The following is a 22,037-nucleotide window of genomic DNA, read 5'->3' as shown; positions in this document are numbered from 1 at the left end:
CTCACTGTCTTTCTGTTTTAGTCTGTGGATGAGCAGATCCTGGAGAAACCTGTTGATAAGCAAGATGCCTATAGGATGCTGTCAAGGTCTGTAGTTTTAACTAAGATTCCAAATGTGTATATTAAACTGTTTTCAAAGGAACTGTACTGATTCCTTGATGTATATGAGAATCTCCATGGACCAGATTTTTCAGTGATTTTTAAACAGAGTAAACCAGTTCTTCCACTGAAAAAGTTAGACCTGCTTTTATGTTACCTGTGGCTGCTTGCTCTTGCCCCTTCACCTTAGGAAGCTGATCAGAGACATAATGAACTGTTTTGTTTTCACTTGGATTGATTTTCAGAATCACTTACCACAAGACTATGTGTGCTTCAGCTGGTACAGGATGGGGAGACTGGGAGAAAAATCACAGTGGGAAGGAGGACAGAACCATCATAGCAGTGGTTTGAGGCTTGAGATTTAATGGAATAATCATATCATATCTTGGGTTGGAAGGGACCTTAAAGATCATCTAGTTCCAACCCCCCTGACATGGGCAGGGACACCTTTCACCAGACCAGGTTGCTCAGAGTTCCATCCAGCCTGGCTTTGAACACTTCCAGATAGGGGGCAGCCACAGTGTCCCTGGGCAACCTGTTCCAGTTCCTCACCACCCTCATAGCATAGAACTTCCTCCTAATATCTAATCTACACCTACTCTCTTTTAGTTTGAATCTACTCCCTCTTGTCCTGTCACTGCAGGCTCTAGTAAAAAGTCCCTCTCTATCTTTCTTATAGTCTCCCTTCGGGTACTAGAAAGCTGCAATTAGTATTGCAGTTATGAGAAGGTACAGGATCATGTGAGTTCAGGGACACTTGCTTTAAACTGTGTAGTTTAACTGAGGAGGAAAAATCTACTTCCATCAGTGTTCTCCATAGTTGGTAGGCTGGTGGGGTTTTTTTGATGTTTCTGCACTTTTCCTACTACAAGTTTAATGTCGTATTATAGCACCTTTTTTTTAAAAGAAAAAGAAACACTAACTAAGTAGCTCTAGTCACCTCCTTTCCGAAGGATGAGATGTGAGGAATCCTCACATCGTGCTTCTGTTTTACTGGTGAGTAGAGGAAGAAAAGGTGCACTGCTTGTTTAATCAGTTTACATTATAACTCAGACATCTAAAAAGTGAATATAAGCGGCTTGCTGGTTTTTTGAGTTTTGTTGTGTAAGTGTATATAGATTTTTTTTAAAAATGTTTTTTCATTGTTGAATAGTTGATCCTTTGTTGCAGGTTACAAACTTAAAAGTAGTTTTTTAAAACAGGGAAGGGCTAGGAGCCTGTGTCATTAGTAGGAGATTGACAAAGGAGTCTTGTCTGGCAAGAGATTTTTCACAACTGTTTTTGCTTGAAATTATGCCATGTCTAGGTAGTTCAAAAATTTTTTGTTTGGTTTTTTTTTGCTTGTTTTTTTTTTTTTTTTTTTTTTTTGGGGGGGGTGTTTGTTTGGTGTTTTGTTTTGTTTTGTTTTTGTTTTTTCCTCCAGAGCCTAATCTACTTCTACCGTAAGCAAATCTTTTGGGTTTTGTTGGTTTGGGTTTTTTTTTTTTTGGAAATTTAGGTCAACCGATATAAAATGCATGTAATATTTAGCTTTTTAGAACTCCAGGAAAAATGCAGATAAGATGATACATCTTTGCATATATCCAAGGTGTCAGATGAAAATTTGCACACACATCTTACTATTCAGTGTGGAATCTTTGGGGGACAGAGAGAGTGTGAGGTGCTTCTGATTACATCCAAAAATATCCCAGCTAATCATTGAGGCTATTCCCTAAACAGTCTCTTGAAAAATTCACGTTCTCTTGCTATTTATTATACTTCTATTGCTGACACAGTAGATTAATGAAGTCCTCAAAACTAATCAGCCACAGTGTGGCACTCCAGAGCCACTACAACAGGGAGTGAGGGGTGAGGAAATTTGGTTTCTCTTCCTTTCCTCTCTGGCTTGCCATGGGATCTCTGGGGGCAAGTCTGGATGAAATGAGAACATATGCTCTAGTTCCCTATCACTTGCTTAGTCTAAGTTGCATCATCTGGGTATTTACTGCCAGCTTTCAGTGAAGATGGTTGTAAAAGTAGTATTTGTGCCAACTGCTCCTTTCTAATGGATTTGATATAGTCACTTTCCTGATGCACAGTGAATAAACTGATATCATGGACTACTTTTCCAGTACAGTACAGGTGATATTTTAGAGATTTGAAATAACTGAAGCTTTTAATAGTGGTTTGTTGGGTTGTTTTTTCTCTTTTTTTGGTTGGTTTGTTTTGTTTTGCTAATGTCTTTTCACCTATATTGAAATGATTAAAATAAAATGTCTTTGCTTAGGATGCATATCAGACCCATTGAGTGGTATATTAATATAGTGGTCTGTTTTTCAGGCTGTAGCAATATAATCACGTAGAACATTTCATAAGGCTGTTGCTTAATGCACATCTTCTCCCTGACAGGTTGAATGGGAAAGAGCACAGTGTCTTCACAGGAGTGGCTATTATACATTGCTGCAGTAAAGGTATGTCTGCTCAGTTTGTTAAAACTCAGTATTTGCATTAGAAGTTATTCTCTAAATGACTTGTACAAGTGGAAAAAAAAAAAGGATGAAAATGTTCCATATACAATCTGAATTGATTTTCTGCTCAAGAATTACCTTATCAAAATATAAATTAAAACCTCCACACAAAAGCCAATCTTCTTGCTTTCACACAGGAAGGAGGATTACAAAATTCTGTGGACTTTAGAAATACTGTCTCTGAAAGGTATGAGACTAATTGAAAGACCAGTGTAAATTGTAGGAATATTCTAAATGAAATTCAAGTAAGACACTACCAAGTGTGGGACTGAGCAGAAGCTGATCCATATTAATTCAATTCCCATGTTCTCTTTATACTGGCTGAATTTGAATACAAGTGGTTGCTGTATCTATAGTTACTTCAGTTTTCAGTAAATAAGGGAAACTTCAGAGCCATTTTAAGGGCATGAGTAGAGTACTGGTTTAATGACTCAGACTGTTAAGGAACTGTAGGGAGCAGTACATCAGTGTTCTTTATCAGAAAATTTATAGAATAAGCAAGTGTTTTTTATGTGAACTGTACCACTAATATAATTTGAGGAGTGTTTGGGAAGCATTGTCTAGTAATTATGCCAATATTCCTTTTGTAGAGCTTTTTCAGGGATCATTTTTCCGACATTTCACTCAACATAGTCTTTCTGTAGATAAATTATTTACAGTTTTTACTATTTTCTGGAGTGATTGCTCTTAACTCTTATAAAATACAAATAAAACCAGTTATCCAGTACCCTTACTAATATGCTAGTACAGTAGAAAGAGAGCTGCTGCAAAAGAAATAAAATACATTATCAAGGGGTTCCTGGGAACAATCCAGCAACAATAATATTACCTTTAATTGTTTATTGTAGGAAGAAAGTTAAAGTACACACAACTGTAGTACTGATGGTATAACAGCACATCTCGTTGGATGTTTGCAAATTTAAGCCTCGTCGTATTCAGATGAATAAAAGTACTGTAAATCTGCATATTCTCCAAGTGATGCAATCAGTGGAAGGATTTTCTAGAATACATTTTTAGTTTTAGTTTATAGTTAAAATGCTTTTGTTAAGTACCACGTATATATTACAGATGAAGTTTTTATCTTGAGCTGATTGGAGTTTTTCATCAATACTGAAAGATGTAGTAATCTCTCTTCACATGCAACAATTTTCTTATTTCATCTGTTTTTTCTTATTTCATAAATGTTTGGGTTTTTTTTCCACACTAACACCATTAGAACTTGGTTAGTATTCTCCCCTTGTTCTGATCTTTCATACTCCTCAAGAATTTCCAACCCTGTGAAGACAGTGGTAACAGTAACTAGCCTTTATCACCGTAGCTTTATCACTTGGGTGTTTTTAGAGAAGAGCAGAGCTAATAACACTCATTTGTGCAAGGCTCTTTCCTTTTGAATGCATTTTGGAAAAGCCTTCTCTTGGAACGACACCAGATTCAGTGTACCAGGTGCAGCAGGGTCCATACCCACGTGTGCAGTACTTCACTGCACCTTCCTTTAACCACTTCTAGATACAGAGGTCTGAAATAATCTTGTCATTTCTTGAGAGATGATAAGAAAATGTCAACGGTGGTTGTTGATGGGATTGCTGGATGCTTGAGTCCGCAGTGCAGGTGCAGCTGCACATTCCCACTTTTATGACAGCTACATATTGAACTATGATATGTTGTTAAGAGTTCTTTGACAACAGTCATAAAGTTGGAAGGGTAGTCGTAGCCTTCTTTGTGCCCAGTGCCAGATATGTGTGCCAGCAGTCCATAAATTGCTCTGTATAAGCGTTATTAAAGAACACATCCCGTACAGGGAAAGCAATCTGTTAGCCCCAAGACAGGACTGCAGAGCTTGGAAATGCAAGCTTTTACTGTTTTGGGGAAGTTATGAGTCCACTGTCCCTCAAGAATGTTATTAGTCATGTGATACATTTGTGTAGTATCTTTAATTTTTTCCCCAAGCAAAATTGTCAAATGATTACCAAATAAAACTTGGATATTATGCTCTCTAAATTTCAATTCCTGTTTCTTTTCTTTTCTGTAGACAATAAGCTAGAGATGGAAATCACTGATTTCTATGAAGAGACTAAAGTAAAATTTTCTGAGCTGTCTGAAGAGCTCCTATGGGAGTACATTCATAGCGGGGAGCCAATGTAAGTAAGACCCTGATGCTGTCACAAGACATTTGAGAATAGGTCTTAGGGTATGTTATTAAGCCACCAACATAAAGTGTTTTGACCTGTGAAAAATTGCTGTATGTGTACAATAAATGATAGCATGGGTGATGGAAGGTGAGTGTTCTCTTGTTCTTCTCTAGGGCTGTCACTTCTCCAGGGAAAATGAGAACTTTCAAACCTTAATGAATTTGAGAAGTGAAGGCTGGGAATACTCTGGATTAGAGCAAGCACTCATGCAATATACAATTTCTTCTCTGTTAGCAGAGGCATTCAGGGATCTTCAGTACCTGAGACAACACAATTTATGTTTGTTCCTAAGCCATAATTGTCCTTTAGCTTGTGTTGCTGCTGCCCTTGTAATATACTAGTTACTTATATATGTATACAACTTATACAAAGACAATATACTAGACAACAGTGATTCCACAGAAGGATGAGAACAGAATGCCTAACTACTGGTCTGAAGATCAAGTTGACTAGATTGCTAAAAAAAAAAAAAAAATTAAAAAAAGAGAGAGAAAAGTACTTACTGGGAGACAACAAAGGAATGTTTGTGACTTTAAGGAATTTGCCTTTTCTTTGTGTTAACTGAAGCCCAGTGAAGGTGTAATTAGCATTATGGGCTGCATATCAGGTGATCTGAGATGACCTTTAGTGTCTATAATTTCAATTCTAACCTTGTAAGGATATAAACTGTAGTGGTTTTTAAACTCATTTGTGCTATAAAACAATACAGTCATGTTTTACAGGGGAAAGAGAAACCAGTGTAGACTTTGGCTTTATTTTAGTGCTTATTTGTAAATGAGCATACTTTCTGAGCATGGAGGGGTCTCAGCTTATTGAATAGATGCTAAATTGGATTAGGCAGAGAAGAATGTTTTGGCAAGACTACAGCTTGTAACAGAAATTCCTGGGTAGGTTTTTGAAAGGAGATCTTCAGCATGCAGCACATCATAAAGTAGTAATTTGAAACAGAAATTACTATGGATTTTTAGAAAGAATGTCAGGTTGAAGGTTATTTTGGAATATTCTGACTAATTCCTCTGGAAGAAAATATAGTTTAGCAGTGCTTTGCTGCAACGAAATGGCTCGTAAGCAGCACTGGATCATTCTGTTAATTCTGCTAAAAAGGGTGTGTGACAGCAAGGGTTTCTCAAGGACCAAAGGTTCAGAGAATGTATTTCATTACTATCTGAGGCAGAAGATAATTGATCTTAGTTTATAAAATCAAGAGAATAGGAAGCATTTTCTTCTGACTCTGAAGGAACTGCTAAATGTAGTGTCCTCTTGAGTCTTTCGTCTTTCCTGGCTCTCTATGGCTGGACCATAGTAATCCTAACTGTTTTAAGCTTGTGTAATGAGTAGATTTAGTTTCTGCCAGCCTCTTTGACCCAGCTTTTTATTTTGTAATCTTTCCCTGTGAACAGCTTTCTCTCCTCACAATTTTCAGTGGGAGGATCCTGTGTGTTTTTTGGTAGCTCTTCTACTGATGGCAGTGAAACCAAAGAACTGCACTCTGGGAAAGAGGTGATACAGAGGGTGGAGCTCTACAGTTTCAGACTTAACTTTGAAGTAATAAAATGTAGAATGCAAGTGTCCTACTCAGGATCCAATGCCAGAAAATAAGGTAATGGCCAGTCTTCACGAACGAAGAACCAGGGAAGGTCTTTCCGCCTTCCAGCCTGCACATTGGATTTTTTAGGTGAGACACAGTGTGCGCGGAACTGAGCCCACCCTTTAATCCTGAGGTTCATCTGCTGGGGCCAAGCGAGCTTGGACAGTGGCAGCGAGGTCCTCAGGACGTAGATGGATTGCCTTACAGGGCTAACGAGCTCCATCTGCCCGGGGAGTGTCCTAACCGGGAATCGAACCCCGATCTCAGCGTTGACAGCGCTGCGGTTTAGCCACTGCACCACCAGGGGCACTCACCAGGGGCCAGAATATAAAGTTCTGTAGAATAATAAATAATATGTGGTCAATTGTGTTAATGGTCTTGCTGGGACATGATACCACTGCTTTTGGTGGTCACAATGTTTTTTGCCTCCCTGTGAGCATATACCAAAATGACTACCAGTCTGTAAGTTCATTTAAAAATTAAAAGACATTTTAGTCATTATAACATTCCTAATTTAGTTGGTGTAAGTGTTATAAAAGAATAATTTAAACAGTGACAAAGCTATACTGCTTAAAATGCAAGATAGAAGGAAAATCCCTGTTCCCCAATTTATAGCAATTCAAAAATCCCACTGGCTGGGATACAGATTCCTGTTTCTTTTAGGAGACTATTAGAAAGGGAATCTGGAAATAAGTTCTAAAAATGTAAAGAGCTGTTTCTGATCACATCTAAGATGAAAAATTTGTGTAGTAACCTCCTTTCACAAGCAGTTTGTGTAATTACATGCTACCTTAAGTTAATAGACCCGAGAGTGACTGACCTTTGGTTTCAAAGCTTGCTGATGTAAGCTTTCAGATTCTGCTGTTACGTAGGAAACATATTTTTAATTGCCTTCTTCCTTCTTTGCAAATAGTAACGTTGTTGGGTCTATTGCAGCTTATCTGCCTGTATGTATTTCCATTCCACGCTGTGGAATTTGCATAATTACACCATGATATCTAAGAGCATAGTGTTGTGAACCACAATTTCACTTGTATCTTGGGTGGTTGTGCAGGAGTTGGATAGGGCTGAATGGGATGTAGTGCATTTTGTTGTGAAGGAGCAATCTGTTCAAACAAAGTCCTGTCTTCCCGATCTCTCATTTGAGAACTGTAAGATGCGTTCTACAGTCATTTTAGTTCTAAGATGCCATCTTCGTTGTGAACTCCTTTGGGACCTAACATATTCCTAAAGGCTTTTCAGCCTTGTGGAGTAGGGTGAGGGTCAGCATGCATCTGAGTGACTCAGTGGCAGTGTTGGTCTCAGTGACTCTACCTTTTTGGTAGCCAGGCCTTGGGGAGTTCTGGGTAACCTGTGGCAATACAATCTGACTGCAGTCAGCTGGTGTTACCTCCCGCTTAGGTGACTGTGGCATTTGGGCTGTCTGAAGCATGAAGACCTTTGGCTATTCTCCCTTAGCAGAAATACCAGTCCTTGTATTTATCTTGTGATTTATAAATTTAAGTGTTGAACCTAGCTAGTAGATTTAATCTGCCTCTAACTTGAGTACAGTGTTATATGTAATGTAATTATTTACTACATAATCTTTATTCCAACTTCTGCAGTGGTGGTGGATTTTTTGTGTTCTGTGTTACCTTTGCTCTTAACCCTAATTAGGTATATGTTTGGTTTTGCTTTCTCTCCCCCAGGGACAAGGCAGGTGGATACGGTATCCAGGCCCTTGGTGGAATGTTAGTTGAGTATGTCCATGGAGACTTCTTGAATGTGGTGGGATTTCCTCTGAATCACTTCTGCAAAAAGCTAGCAGAATTGTACTATCCGCCCTCTAAGCATAATGTACAACATAAAAAGTATGACTCTGTCCCTTCTGTGGACACTTTTGAGAACCTAAGTGATGGAGAAAGTGAATCTTCAAATTTTACTGAGCACAAAGGTGCCAGTAAGTTGGACAGCAGTGGGATGCATTCCTCAGGAGCTGTTTACACTTCTGAAAACAGTTCTGGTGTCAGAACTGGTTTTACAGTACCTTTGGAAAATCAGAATGGCGTGCCACAAAAAGCACCAAAAGTTCCATCTAAAATTCTAGAGCTGATGGATGGTTTCAGGGCTTCAAAGGTAAGGGAAAAAATAAGACTACTCATTACATTGCTGTCTGATATTTGTTTCATTGGGCTTCAATATGTATCAGGTAATATGAAATACTTGAGCCGGGGTAAGAATGCATTAATAATTAGAAAAAAAGGACCACTGAAGTTCTAGAGAGTCTAAGATAGTTGAAATGTTGTTGTGTGGGGTTTTTGTATTTACTTTTATCTGTTCTGTCTGTTGTATGAAATTTCAGTTACCCATTTGATAATTTTCTCTCTTGAGCTGAGAGGGAAAAGAAGTTTTGTGGGGGTTTGTTTGTTGTTGTTTTTTTTTTTTTTTAACTGATCAGAAGAGCACAACGAAGCTGGAATTTATACACTCTGCAAAGAAAGCATTTAATACGCCTAACTTAACTGACTTAAAACTGTGATAAGAATTGTATATATTATATTTCCTTTCTGACTTGTAATGCTTGGCATTAGAATTCTGTGGAAGATCTTAATTTTTTTATTGCCTCTTAAGAATATGATTTTTTAACAACCTATTTCACGTTCCAGATGTGTTTAACTGATAGTATCCATGCTGTATCTGATGGTGGCATGCTCGTAAGAGCTCAAGAACAAAGTCACATGCTTTATGTAGCAGCCAAGTATGATGAGAAGTGTGTAGCTGGACATTTTAAGTACCCCAGGTTTTCTACTCACAGTTTCAGTGTAGTGAAGACAATAGTGAAGAAGGGGAAGAAGAAATGAAAAATGATCATTCTAATAGATCACTGATCTCCATCAAGTCACCTGTGTTTTAGGAAAAGGTGAAAAAAAAAGTGCTAAAGTGGCATTGAAATGCAGACTTGAAACTATATTCAAACTAAACTATAACTCCAACTTGAAACTATAACTTGAACTAAATTTGTTATAAAGATATAACAAATTTGAGGGGTAACAGAGGGAAGTTAATAGTTTTCTCCATTCAATTTTTATTAAGCAGAAGGTCAATCCATTTCCTTCATTACCATTAATTTTTAAGTACATTATAGTTGCTTGTAGTTGCAAAGAAATGCACTCTGCAATTGCTGTGTGCCTTCACTATTGAGCACTACAAAAATTCCATGGGTTTAGGTGTTTTAACTACTTCAGAATCCTGAAACTGCAAAATTGCAAATTTCAAACAAAGAGTTATATATTATTACATCTCATTAACTTTCCTCTCTGGTTTGGTTAGCATATCTTTACAAGTTCAGCTAAGGTTTTCAACTTACACTGCTATTGCCCATGGACTTTTCTTCACCATCAGGCACTATCTGTCCTCTCGTCCCCATTCCATATGTATTGTATCCTATTAAGTTGTGATGTTGTGCAGCTGTGCTGTGAAGTTGGGGTTTTTTTCCTTAATTTTAATAAAACAAGGACCTATATTATAGCAACTGAATTTGTTACACTGTTCCAGTGAAGAGTTTCAGTTCTATATGTTTTGGGTAAATCAAATTTAATTTGATCTTTGGGTATTGATTCATATGCTTAAGAGTGTTTGACCTTATGGAACAGTCTGATAGATGGGGATATGCTAGATATCCGAATAAAGAAGTGATCTTCATGCAGAATCTTTAGGTTGCATCCCAGAATATTTTGAGTTCCCCTCTCTCCTAAACACTTCTTCTAAAAAATCTATTATCAGCTAAGATACTGAAACCCCCTGAGAGAGAAAGAAGCAATTTTTAGGAGTTTGTTAAGCTATGTTGCACTTTAGGAACAGTAGTTGCATAGAATAATTGTAGGCAGATTCTTTTGTTTCTTGGTTGCGGTCTTTTAAACTCAACACGCTATAACAATTTTTACCTACATGTAGGCTCTGTTTGTAGCCTCTAAGCTGAAGATGTTTGATCATCTGAAACATAAAGGTCCAGTGAAAGCTGTGGATATTGCAAATGAGATTGGAACCTCTGTGTGTGGAACAGAAAGACTCCTTGATGCATGTGCTGCTCTTGGATTACTGGAGAAGACACCACAAGGTGACTAATTTATCCTCCCTGCAACTACATATCAGTGAAAGACTATAGGACCAGAAGAGATGCTCTGAAGGTTACAGGTCTAACTTGATACTGTGGGTAATTTGGATTTGGGGAAAAGGGGAATGGATGTTGCTCCTTTGCTTTCATTATTAGTAGCTGGAATTGGTCCATGTTGGGGCAGGCTTTATGCAACAAACACATTCTGGTGTCCTTTGTGGAAACCTTAGATTGTATTTGTTCTCTGGACATAGGAAAGATTATATGGAGAGTCCCAGGGAACAGTGTAATAGCTCAGATGTGTCATCTGCACTTGGGTCACAACAACCCCCTGCAGGCTGGGGGAAGAGTGACTGGAAAGCTGCCCAGTGGAAAAAGACCTGGGGGTGCTGGTCAACAGCAGATGGATATGAGCCAGCAGTGTGCCCAGGTGGCCAAGAAGGCCAGTGGTGTCCTGGCTTGTATCAGAAATAGTGTGGCCAGCAGGACCAGGGCCGGTATCATCCCTATGAATCAGCCCTGGTGAGGCTACATTACAAATCCTGCATTCACTTTTGAGCCCGTTAGACAAGAAGGACATTGAGGTGCTGGAGTGTGTGGAGTTGTTTAGCCTGGAGAAAAGGAGGCTTAGAGGAGGCTTTGTCACTCTCTACAAGCACCTGAAAGGAGATTGTAGTGAGGTCAGAGTTGATCTTTTCTCACAAGTAATAACAGGATAAGAGAAAATGGCCTCATATTGTGCTGGAAGAGATTTAGATTGAATATTAGGAAAAATTTATTCTCTGAAAGAGTTGTCAAGGATTGGAACAGGCTGCCCAGGGAAGTGGTTGAGTCACCACCCCTGGTGATATTTAAAGGCATGTAGATGTGGCACTTGGGGACACAGTTTAGTGGTGGATTTGACAGTGCTGGGTTAAAGGTTGGACTTGATAATCTTAGAAGCACTTTGGCGGAAGAGACTTTTATGTTTCTCTCTGAAGTAATGGTCAAATTCCGTTTCCTGCCGCAGCAGTGCAGTCAGCCTTCAGCAGAGAATCAGGATTTCAGTGAGAGCTCTGGAATGTGTCCCTTCATGAACAACAACCTAAATTTTAGTTCCCCTAACTGTAACAGTCCTTGAAAGTTTGTGTAGGTGAGGGAGTCAGTATTAGGAGTAACTTTTTCAGTCCACACTATGTAGTTCTAAGTTTCCATATATGTCATTTACATAGTAAGATTTGAAATGGTTGAGTGCCAAGAAAGGGAAACAAAGGAGTCTTTTTAACTCTGTTAGGGGTCAAGACAAAGGCAAAACATACTGGAGAAAGCTTGAATTTAGGGAAGAAGCCATAATCTAAACAAAAATGCAATCAGACACGATGAACTTCTCTCCCTTGAATATTAGGTATCTGAGGTACTCAGATTTAAAATAAAAATAATAATTTAGTGTGTATCTATATTTTCCAGCATCTAAATTATTTTTAGGAACTAAGTACTTGCTCCTTTCAGAATGACACTTTTGTGCAAAATTTCTATAAATAGGTCATAAGATCAGGATTTGCTAGCTATTTAACAGCTATGCAGGAAAACGTGCCTTCAGATTTTAAGTGACAGTCCTAAAGTACTGAAACAAAGCTGGTTACAATTGTTTTCTTCCCCTAAGGTTACAGTAATACAGACTCAGCAAATACCTTCCTGACCTCAGATGGTGAATACTCGCTTCATGGCTACATTATTCACTCTAATGATCATCTTTGGCCTCTCTTTACAAACTTGGAGTCTGCTGTCAAAGAAGGCAGCAGGCAGAATCATCGAGCCTTTGGAAAGAAAGCAGAGGATTTATTTAAGGTAATAAAAACTCTCATTAGTATCAAAGCCAGCTGTGAGGAGCCCAGAACTGATCTAGGGGCAAATGGAGACTGCATTGTCTAAGGAAGTTTGTCAGTCTTAGAAATGGTAGAAACACAGTGCAACTCATGAGTCCCAGGCTTCTGTTCCTTCAACTTTAGGCTATGAAGTGGTAGAGCAGTTATAGCACATATTGGGAAATTCAAGCGCTGACAGAAATTCTGTCTGGAGTGTTGCCCATCCCACAGACACACTCACAGAACAACCTCTAGTCCTGTTTAATTTATATTTGTGTCCCTTTTATAAAAGCAATTAGTACTTTGTCACACATGCACTCCTACCGTATTGGATGCCAGTCAGTTGACACTGATGTGTATCCCATTTAGGCTGTTCTGACTTTGTAGTCAAAGCTGTTTTCTGTCCATTCAGTGGAGAAGGGATCTAATCTCCTTTATGGTGATTTGTAGTTTTGTATATGCTTCAAGCTGCTATATGTTGCTGATAAAATTGTAATCCTTTCCACCAACTGTTTCCATCTCTCTTGTATTCCTTTTCCAATACTAGCCCAGGTGGATGTGTTCAGACTGGAGAATCACTTAGGGTATAATTAGCCTAACTTGTCAGTTACCCATCTGGTGAAGCAGGTGGAGAGGCATAAATATTTGTGCCTGTTTAAGGAGAGAGCTGGTAGTGTGAGCAAGCGAATATCAGGAGTTCATCTCTGACAGCAGTCCTGGCTTAAATTGTGTACTTCAGAGTACATCCTGAGGTTCTTTGAATTTATATTTAACTTCTAGATGGTGATGAAACCACTCTCCTAAAGATGTCTACATCCCTCATGTACAATTGGTAGAAGTAAGTAAGAGCTTTTGGAGACTTAGGAAGGTCTTGTTAACCTAATGTTAGTATTTAGATTACTGGTGGACAGAAAGTCCTCTAGGAATCATTCAAAAGGTCCTTTAAAGGGAGTTAATATAGTAAGTAATGGCCAGTCTTCGCGAACGAAGAACCGGGGAAGGTCTTTACACCTTCCAGCCTGCACATTGGATTTTTTAGGTGAGACACAGTGTGCGCGGAACTGAGCCACCCTTTAATCCTGAGGTTCATCTGCCGGGGCCAAGCATGCTTGGACAGTGGCAGTGAGGTCCTCAGGACGTAGATGGATTGCCTTACAGGGCTAACGAGCTCCATCTGCCCGGGGAGGGGCCCCGACCGGGAGTTAATATACTTTGCGTTAGAATAGCTGCTGCAGTGGATGCCTAAATTTATATACTAATTAAGTGGCTTAATGAATGTGAACTGGATCTCATCCTTTGTTACACACCTGGATTGCCAACTTGCCCTCACTTGCGTGATACTTGTGACCAGCCTGGACCTGGGCTCCCTGTGTGTACAGGATAGCATGTCTGAGCAGAAACACATGAGCTGCCTCAGCCTGGAGATTCTTGTATTTCATTGTAGCCACAAAACCAGCTCTAAGTGGTGAAATCTGTATGAAAGTGAGACATAAAGGGATTCATGCATATGCATCATGCAACGAGACTTTGGTACTGAATGCTTGCTTCTTCCCTAATTAAAAAAAAAACAAAACAAAACAAAACAAAAAACCAAACAAACAACAAAACACACACACACACAAAACACCACCCAAAAAACCCCCACCAAAAACAAAACAAAGAAACCAAACAAAAAAAATTGTATGATCTATAATATTTCTGATTTGCATTATAGTCCAATTATCTGGTTATTTTTCTATCATGGGAGAATAAATGTCAGAATTAAATGAAAGCAGTTTGTGAGTATGTCAAGAAGAAGGAACATTTGAGGTTGTCTTTCAGTCTCCTAAGTCTGCCCTTTCAAACAGTTTAAAGTCTGGACACATCTTGCTGAGGAACAAATGTGTTAGTAAATGTATGTGAAAGACACACTACTTCTTTAAAAGGCCCTTTTCAGATTACCTCTTTTTCCTGCTATGATGCCCCCACACCCATGGGCAGAAGTGTTGAATTTAACAGCCTTTGGGAGTTCACCAAGACCTGATTCAAACCAGACAAGTTTGTCTGGTGAGACACACTGCAAAAGATGTCTGTGATCAGAATTCTTGAGGGGATGCAAAAATCTGCTTTTCACTACAGTAAAATAACAAAGGACTTTCATGAGCAACTGTTCAGAGGCACTTTTAACTGATCTTTATTTTCAGAATTCTAATGTTCACAGTGTGCACCTACTGTCTTAGTTGTACATAGTTTTAGATAAACAGTGAAAATCAATTTCAGGTTTTTTTCCCTTTTTAGGACTATTATCACAGCCAGGAGGGAAAGCAACGTTTTATGGCTGCCATGCACAGCATTGCTCACCTGACAGCAAGAGACGTGGCTACAGCATTTGATCTTTCACGGTTTAAATCTGCTTGTGATTTAGGAGGTATTGCTTGTAATTGAACTCATATACAAATTAAAAGGAAAAGCTTGATTTCAGTTCTGCATTTTATTACTTAAAACATAACTATAGTTTTTTTTTACTAGAACTGCAGTAATATTAACTACTGTTATTTTCCTACTATTGTAATGTCAGAATGAAAGAACCAAGTGCAGCTCATTGAAAGCAGAGTTACCTAAACGGTATTTGAGTAGTCTGAAATAAGTGAATGCTTGTCTCAATCAGTTACATACTGACATGGCTCAACACAGAAAAAGATCCACTGAAGGAAGAACACTTTATTTCATGCCTGGGGAGGTGGACAGCATGTCAGAGGAATTAACACAATTACTGGTGCAACCTTTGCCACTTTTGCAGATACTCCAACACTTCATGATTGTTATCCTTTGCTACACCAGAGAGTGTTTGTCAAATTTCTTATATTGGTGCTTTGTAAATACTAAACAGTTCTAGTGCTCTTCATCAACAAATCAGAAGCCCTCGCCTTTTCATTTTTGCTCCCCAAAAAACCTCTGAGGTACTAGTATCAAAGGTCATATTAGGAATTCTATATCAATAAGGAGTCATACCTGCATTCCCCAAGCTTTAAAACATTGTTCTAACCACCAGGAAGTCCTATTGCCCAAGTTTAATTGTGGAGCTGACTGTCTATCTCTAGTTCTGATTTGATGTCTCTATTTTATATACAGTCTTGTCCTTAAAAATGCCTGGAAATGCTGAGAGAAAATACTTGATTTGACTTTTTTAAACTTTTTAACAGGTTGCACTGGAGCTCTGGCTCGTGAATTAGTACAAATATACCCAAATCTCAAGGTCACAGTATTTGACCTTCCAGAAGTCATTGCAAACACTTCTTACTTTCAGCCGTCAGGACAAGACACAGCTCCAGTGACATTTGTATCAGGTAAATGTAGCGCATGATCTTTTGAATGATTTCTGTTATCCTGAGGCCCAGAACAGGCTCTTTTGATGCTGCTCCAACCACAAACGTGTCTTAGTACAAGGCACTGCAGACTCACTCACCCTAAAAGGGGACATCGTTTTTTTGAAGTTCTGTGAGGATAAAAACAAACCTGCTGTGATTGCAGAATGTGGGTAAATAAGTACGAATTAGTCATTTTTTGATTAGCACTGGGAGCAGAGGTTGCATGTCCTCAGGCATTTCATTTCTAGGCAAGATCAACATGGTGGCTGCAAAGAACTTTGTCTCCTTCCTTGCTTTAGGCTTGCCTCCATTCTTGTGTTACAGAATTCTTACCTGTGACCTGATCTTCTCTTTAACTAGACTTTCCTTATCTGCAAATCAGAGCATACCTGTACCTGTTCATTCTTGTTACTTTCTTTACCTCTGCTGAAGCTCCTAGTTCCTCTGCAATATTTTAATTTCATTTTGTAGGAATGAATTCTACTTTCTGTAGGAATGTACTAATTTTGCTTTCCAACAGGTGACTTCTTCAAGGATAATCTTCCAGAAGCAGATCTTTATATCCTTTCACGTGTTCTTCATGACTGGCCTGATGAAAAGATACATGTGCTGTTAAGCAAGATATCAGCTCTTTGCAGACCAGGTAAGTTTTGGGGGTTTTCTCATCTTGTGGAATTAAAGGTGGATGTTAATATCCCTTAAATGAGTAATTATAAGTTCATATTAAAAGAACCATACTTCTCTATTCAGTCATAGTAGCCTTTGCTTGAATGTCTAGGCTTGCGTTATGGTAATACATACTAAGCAAAAGAAGGAAACAAAACTGCAAGTAAAACTATATAAATAAGCTTTTACTATAGTTGCAGGCTTCACATACAACTGCATCATCTCCCCAGTCTCTGAGAGGCCCAGTCTTTCTTACTAAGCCCTGTATCAAACAACTAAGCGTGTGCTTATTTCTAGACATGAAAATGCTCTAACTTAAGTTCCTTTAGGTTAATCAAGAAGCAGTGGTTTTGCTGTCTCAGTAGTGCACAGAATGTGGTCAACTGGCTGGAGTTTAGTGCTGCTTTACACACACATACCATGAGAAGTATGTAGCCTCTTTGACTTTCTCCTACATTTGAATCATAGAATCACAGAATAGTTCAAGCTGGAAGGGACCCACAAGGATCATCAAGTTTAATTCCCTGCTTCTTGCAGGACTAACTAAAGCTAGATCATATGACTAAGAGCATCGTCCAAATGTTTCTTGAACTGTCAGGCTTGGTGTCATGACCACTTCCTGGGGAGCCTGTTCCAGTGCCCAGCCATGCTCTGGGTGAAGAACCTCTTCACCCAAACTGAGCTTCCCCTGATGCATCTTCATTCCATTTCTTCTTGTCCTGTCAATGGTCACCAGAGAGAGGAGATTGGCATCTCCTCCTCCACTGCCCACCTTGAGGAAGTTTTAGATAGTGAAGTCACCCTTCTGCCATTTCTCCCCCAGGCTGAACCAGCTGCACCTCATAAATTTTGCGCTTGAGGCCTTTCACTCTCGATCACTCTCCTGTGGATACCCTCTAATAGTATGTGCTTCGTACATTTAGGCAGCCAAAACTGCACACAGTATTTGAGATGAGGCTGCACCAGTGCAGAGTAGAGTGAGGCAACCACCTGTGTAGTGATTGGCAATACTGTGCTTGATGCATCCCAGGACACAGTTGGCCCTTTGGACTGCCAGAGCACACTGCTGACTCATATTCAGGAAGTATTAAAGATTAATGGAGAAGACAGAAAGCAGAAAAGCCTGACTGCTAAGATCATCTGATTCCTTAATCCAGCTGTAGCCCTGAAGTTTGTTACAGAGGAGAACATTCAAAATAAGATCTAGGCCATAAAGTATAATCCTAATTATAAATCAAAGAAAATTGGGGGTAACTGTATTAATCTTTTTATGCAATGATTTGTGTATGACAGATACTTCCGGGAACTGTTTGGTTCAAACGAAAGCAAGGCTGAGTTCAAGAGGCAGTGACATGAACTTTACTGGAGACAGTGCTCTAAACTCTCCCTTCTTTTTAACAATTACACACTTGCTTCCAGGAATAGGTTACTGAAAGTAAAGTTCTTTCACTGATTTCCATTAAAAGATTAGCCTGAGGGACCTCTAGAACTGTCTCTGAGCAAAACACTAAAATCTTGAAGCTAAAAATACTTACACTGAACCACTTTTGGTTGTTTTGGAAATGCAGGAAGTGCCTTGCTAGTGGCAGAAACTGTGCTTGATGAACAGAAGACGCACCCCCCTAGAGCTGTGCTACAGTCCCTCAGTATGACTGAAGGCAAGCAGAGAAGTGGCTCAGAATATAAACAGCTACTGGAGAAATACAGTTTCACAGATGTACAAATTAAGATCACAGGAAACTTATTAGATGCTGTTCTATGCTTCAAAAAGAGTCTGTCACTGTAGTGTGCCCAGAAGCAAACTGGAATTTCCACCCACTTGTGCAATATACCCATCATCAACCAACACCTGTTACCAGTTTAGGATTATTCTGATGCTTTATCTGAAGCAGAGTTATTACAAAAAGTTGGACTGCAGCTCCTGCAGGAGTGAGTTTGGTGCATTTTAAAAGATGTCTGGGCAGGCCAAAACTCCTGTGTATGAAATACCTTAACGTCCAGTTCTTTTGGTGAGTTTTTGGGACTGTATTAAGCTTAGACTTGACATATCTGTATAGTATGTCAAGTTAAAACTTCAAGTTTGTATTAAGCCACTTGAATACCTTGGGGTTTTGGACCTTAAAACAGAATTCTCCCTCTGCAGTGTATTCAGTGGTTATTGCTCATTTTTATCAGAAATGAAAAAAATTAATATTGTGCTATCCATCTGAAATTGGGATGTTAGTCCCCTTTTTATCACTGTTCTGTGGGACTTTACTCAAAAACATCTTAAAGACGGCCTTTTTAAGCATTTTTTCTGCAAGCAAAAGTGAAATCAGGACAAAACTCAATTGTGTTCCTACAGCAGCTATAACATCACAAAGGAACTTCAGTAGCCTCTGACCTCCAGCCACAGTATGTACCCATACAAGCTGCAGTTCAGAGCTATCCCGATTGCTTACTGATACTTTTCAGGTTTTCTGAATATGGTTGAATGGCTGTATATGTTTTCTATCTCATTACTTGAGATGAGTTTTAGGATTTATGTATAAAACCTCTTATGAAAATTAAATTTCTTCACGCTTCAGTCATTAATTGGAGAAATATGTGCTGTATCCTATCTCTTCAAGTAATTTGTCACTATTGTCACCTCTCCTAATGTTTTTTTTTTTTTTTCCTGATACTTCGTTGATATTTGTGTTTTCTATTGAACATATACTTTATAGTGGAAGCCTCTCTGGAAATTAAAGCTGTACTTTGAAACTAGTTTTCTTCTTTATCAGTTGTGAGATTCTTGCCTGTCACACTTGTACAGCAATAATCCAAATAAACCAGTTTGAAAGAGGCTGTGCCAATACTGACCCACCAACTTCAGCAAGAGAGAGCTGATGAGCAAGGTCAAGAGTTGCATCTGCCTGGATGTTACTTAATCAGAAGTTACTTTGCTCTTTGAGCACTGAGTAAAGGAAAAGTGCTACAGTGATTCAAATCATCAGAAGAAACTTGCCTACTACTGAGCATTTCAGCTGTCCAGCATCAGGGAAATGTCAGACTTCTACCACACTGGGGGTTTTAATTCTTAGCAGAAGGAGTTTTTTGAATGGAAATTTGACTGATCTCATCTGTTCAGACATGTAAAGATAAGGCCAAATATTTAACAACTGAAGAAATTTAAAGTGTTGCTTTTCCATGTTGATAGGAAGCTTGCCATTAGTTTAACAGGAATGTATACTGAGGCTCATTCAAGCAGTGAGATGTTTCTCATCTCATACTTAGTCATAATGCTATTCTTTAAGCTGCTATAAGCTGTTTGAGTCAGAAAGTTTCAATCCTAAAGTTAGCCTGCCTATAACTGTCACAGACTTTAAACCTGTGCCCCGAAGTGCCATGTATCTGACTGTACAATTTGAATAGAATGTGCTTGGTCACCACACAACCTCGGTGTACTCCATGATTAAAGCACAACACTCCATACACATTAGGCATTAGTCCCTTGGGCATGGTGTCTGTGGTGCACTCTCAGGATAATGAAGCATTAGAGCAGGTGGCCCAGCGAGGCTGTGGAATTTCTGTCCCTAGAGGCTTCAGGGTGTGAGAGCAAAGCCCTGAACAAGCTGAACTGAATGTAGAGCTGCCCTGCTTGGAGTGAGAGATTGGACTGGACTGCAGTGTGTTTCAGTCTGAGATGTTCTATGCTAATTTGATGTAGCCCAGGCACCTGAGGAACTATAAGCTCATCTTCTCTTATTAATATCCAAAATGAGTTTTTCAGTTGCTGTGGAGAAAGCTGGTATCTTTTGCTGAGTGGTAGAAGATGTGGATTTAATGGTCTAACACTGAAAATATTTCTTAAGCGATACACATAACTGAGGGAGATTTTCAAGACATGAAGAATGAGGGGGTTAAGTTTTGAACCTTCTTGTCAATTGTTAAGTATCTGAGGTGTATGAGTAGGAATGGCCCTGAGGAGATTGTCTTAAAGGTCAGAAAGATATGAACGTTATGCATCACTTAATAATAAAACCACTGGAAACTGCTGCTATTTTGATCTTAGTTGGTGGCCTCCTACCCCCACCGTGCCAAAAGAAACCACCACATAAGATGCAAGGCCTAAGTAAAGCAATGCTTGTTTTGTCAGTAGCCCTCTCTTGGCTTCCCTTTCCCCTCAGAGGTCTGAAAATGGAGGAAAAGACTGAGGAAACTGGATCATTTAAGTTCTGTTCTCATCCTTAGATCAGTCCCACCCCAAAGAACTCGGTTCCTACAGAAATAATATACCCAGTATATTGTACAGACACATTGACTTCTCCGTTTCTATGATGTTTGCTGTTCACTGCTTTGTCTGCTTGGCACCATTTCAGTATGAATGTGAAGCAGCAGTATATCCCAAAGAGAAGCAACTTGATTCCTGTCTTACTGTTTTCCATAACCCTTGTGCCGCGTCTACAGAAGTCATCCGCTTTTCCCCTGAAAATGGACACACAACTTTGACTTGTGTGTGATTACTCCATACCATGAAAGGGAATTTCTGGGGGTTTGTGAGAGGAGTGGATAATTCATTTAATAGTAGAGCAAATCCATAAATGATAAAGGAAGTCACCCGTGTCTTGTAGTTTGCATCCCTGCATATGGTAGCAGAAATTTTCCTACCTGATAATAGATTAGAACTGTTCTATGTGTTTGTTTTTAAATTAGGCTGTGCAGTTTTGCTGGCTGAAATGGTGTTGGATGATGAGAAGAAGAACAGGAGCAGAGCTCTGCTGCAGTCTTTGAACATGCTTGTGCAGACAGAGGGAAAGGAGAGAAGTGGCTCTGAATATCAAGCCTTGTTGGAACAACATGGATTCACAAATGTCAAAATCACAATTACAGGAAATTTGTTAGACGTCATTCTCTGTGTTAAGACCTAAAAAAAAATGTTTGATGTTTTGTAATTATGCAAATACATTCAACTCCTATCAATGTCATAAACAAAAAAAGTTATGTCAGCTTTCTGATGTTACTTTTAAAAAGGGGGGGGGGGGGAAGATTGATTTAATTTATTTTTTACTTTAGTAAAATGATGCCAGAAGATTCTGGCAGTGATATTGTGGCTACACAACACCTGTAGCACACAAATGCTGTCATCAGCCAGATGACAGTATTCACACTGCAGAGAAATCATAGTTTCTTCATACTTGGTGCAACTAGAATAATACAGTTTTTAGACCAGCACGTTGCTTTGCCCCTGTTTCAGGACGTTAATGCTGGTAGCGTTTTAATGCTCCATCGCAACTCATTTTAATATCACTTTACGTTACACCCTCTACTGTAAATAAAGAAACACTCTCTAATGAAGTCTTGAAACTGCTACTACAATGGTGTAGTCAAGATTGGAAACAAGAACTGGAGCAGCAGCTTCTTGAGGGAGTCAAGACAATCACCAGAATCACGGAAGATGCTGAGTTGGAAGGGACCCACAAGGATCATGGAGTCCAACCCTTACACTTGCACAGGACCATCCTGAAGAGTCACACCATGTGCCTGACAGTATAGTCCAGACGCTTCTTGAACTCTTATCAGGCTTGGTGCTGTGACCACTTCCCTGGGGAGCCTGTTCCAGTGCCCAACTCCCCTCTGGGTAAAGAACTTTTTCCTAATATCCAACCTAAACCTCCCCTGACACAACTTCAGGCCATTCCCTTGGGTCCTGTCACTGGTCACTGCAGAGATCAGTGCCTGCCTCT

General features: G+C 39.3%; 1 protein-coding gene across 4 annotated transcripts in view; it reads left to right on the top strand.

Moving 5' to 3' along the window:
• Positions 1–21,227, top strand: part of ASMTL (acetylserotonin O-methyltransferase like) — a 26,816-nt gene extending 5,589 nt beyond the window's left edge. For 2 of the 4 annotated variants that reach the window (XM_027902119.1, XM_027902122.1), the window contains exons 5-13: positions 2,487–2,548; positions 4,635–4,743; positions 8,071–8,497; positions 10,316–10,478; positions 12,118–12,302; positions 14,597–14,726; positions 15,502–15,645; positions 16,187–16,309; positions 17,901–18,242. In XM_027902119.1, the coding sequence (XP_027757920.1) occupies positions 2,487–2,548; positions 4,635–4,743; positions 8,071–8,497; positions 10,316–10,478; positions 12,118–12,302; positions 14,597–14,726; positions 15,502–15,645; positions 16,187–16,309; positions 17,901–18,118 (1,561 nt within the window). In that variant the 3' untranslated portion in view covers positions 18,119–18,242. Of the gene's footprint in view, positions 1–21; positions 87–2,486; positions 2,549–4,634; positions 4,744–8,070; positions 8,498–10,315; positions 10,479–12,117; positions 12,303–14,596; positions 14,727–15,501; positions 15,646–16,186; positions 16,310–17,900; positions 18,243–21,006 lie in introns of those variants that run through there. The other 2 variants (XM_027902120.1, XM_027902121.1) reach the window with 2 other exon arrangements.
• The last annotated feature ends 810 nt before the right edge of the window (positions 21,228–22,037 follow it).

The sequence above is a fragment of the Empidonax traillii genome, unplaced genomic scaffold (genome assembly GCF_003031625.1).
Source record: "Empidonax traillii isolate 1590-97213 ecotype Southwest subspecies unplaced genomic scaffold, ASM303162v1 scaffold844:size270376, whole genome shotgun sequence".
Classification (NCBI taxonomy): Eukaryota; Metazoa; Chordata; class Aves; order Passeriformes; family Tyrannidae; genus Empidonax; species Empidonax traillii.
The sequence above is the reverse complement of the archived record's forward strand: the minus strand, read 5'-3'. Positions and strand labels throughout refer to the sequence as shown.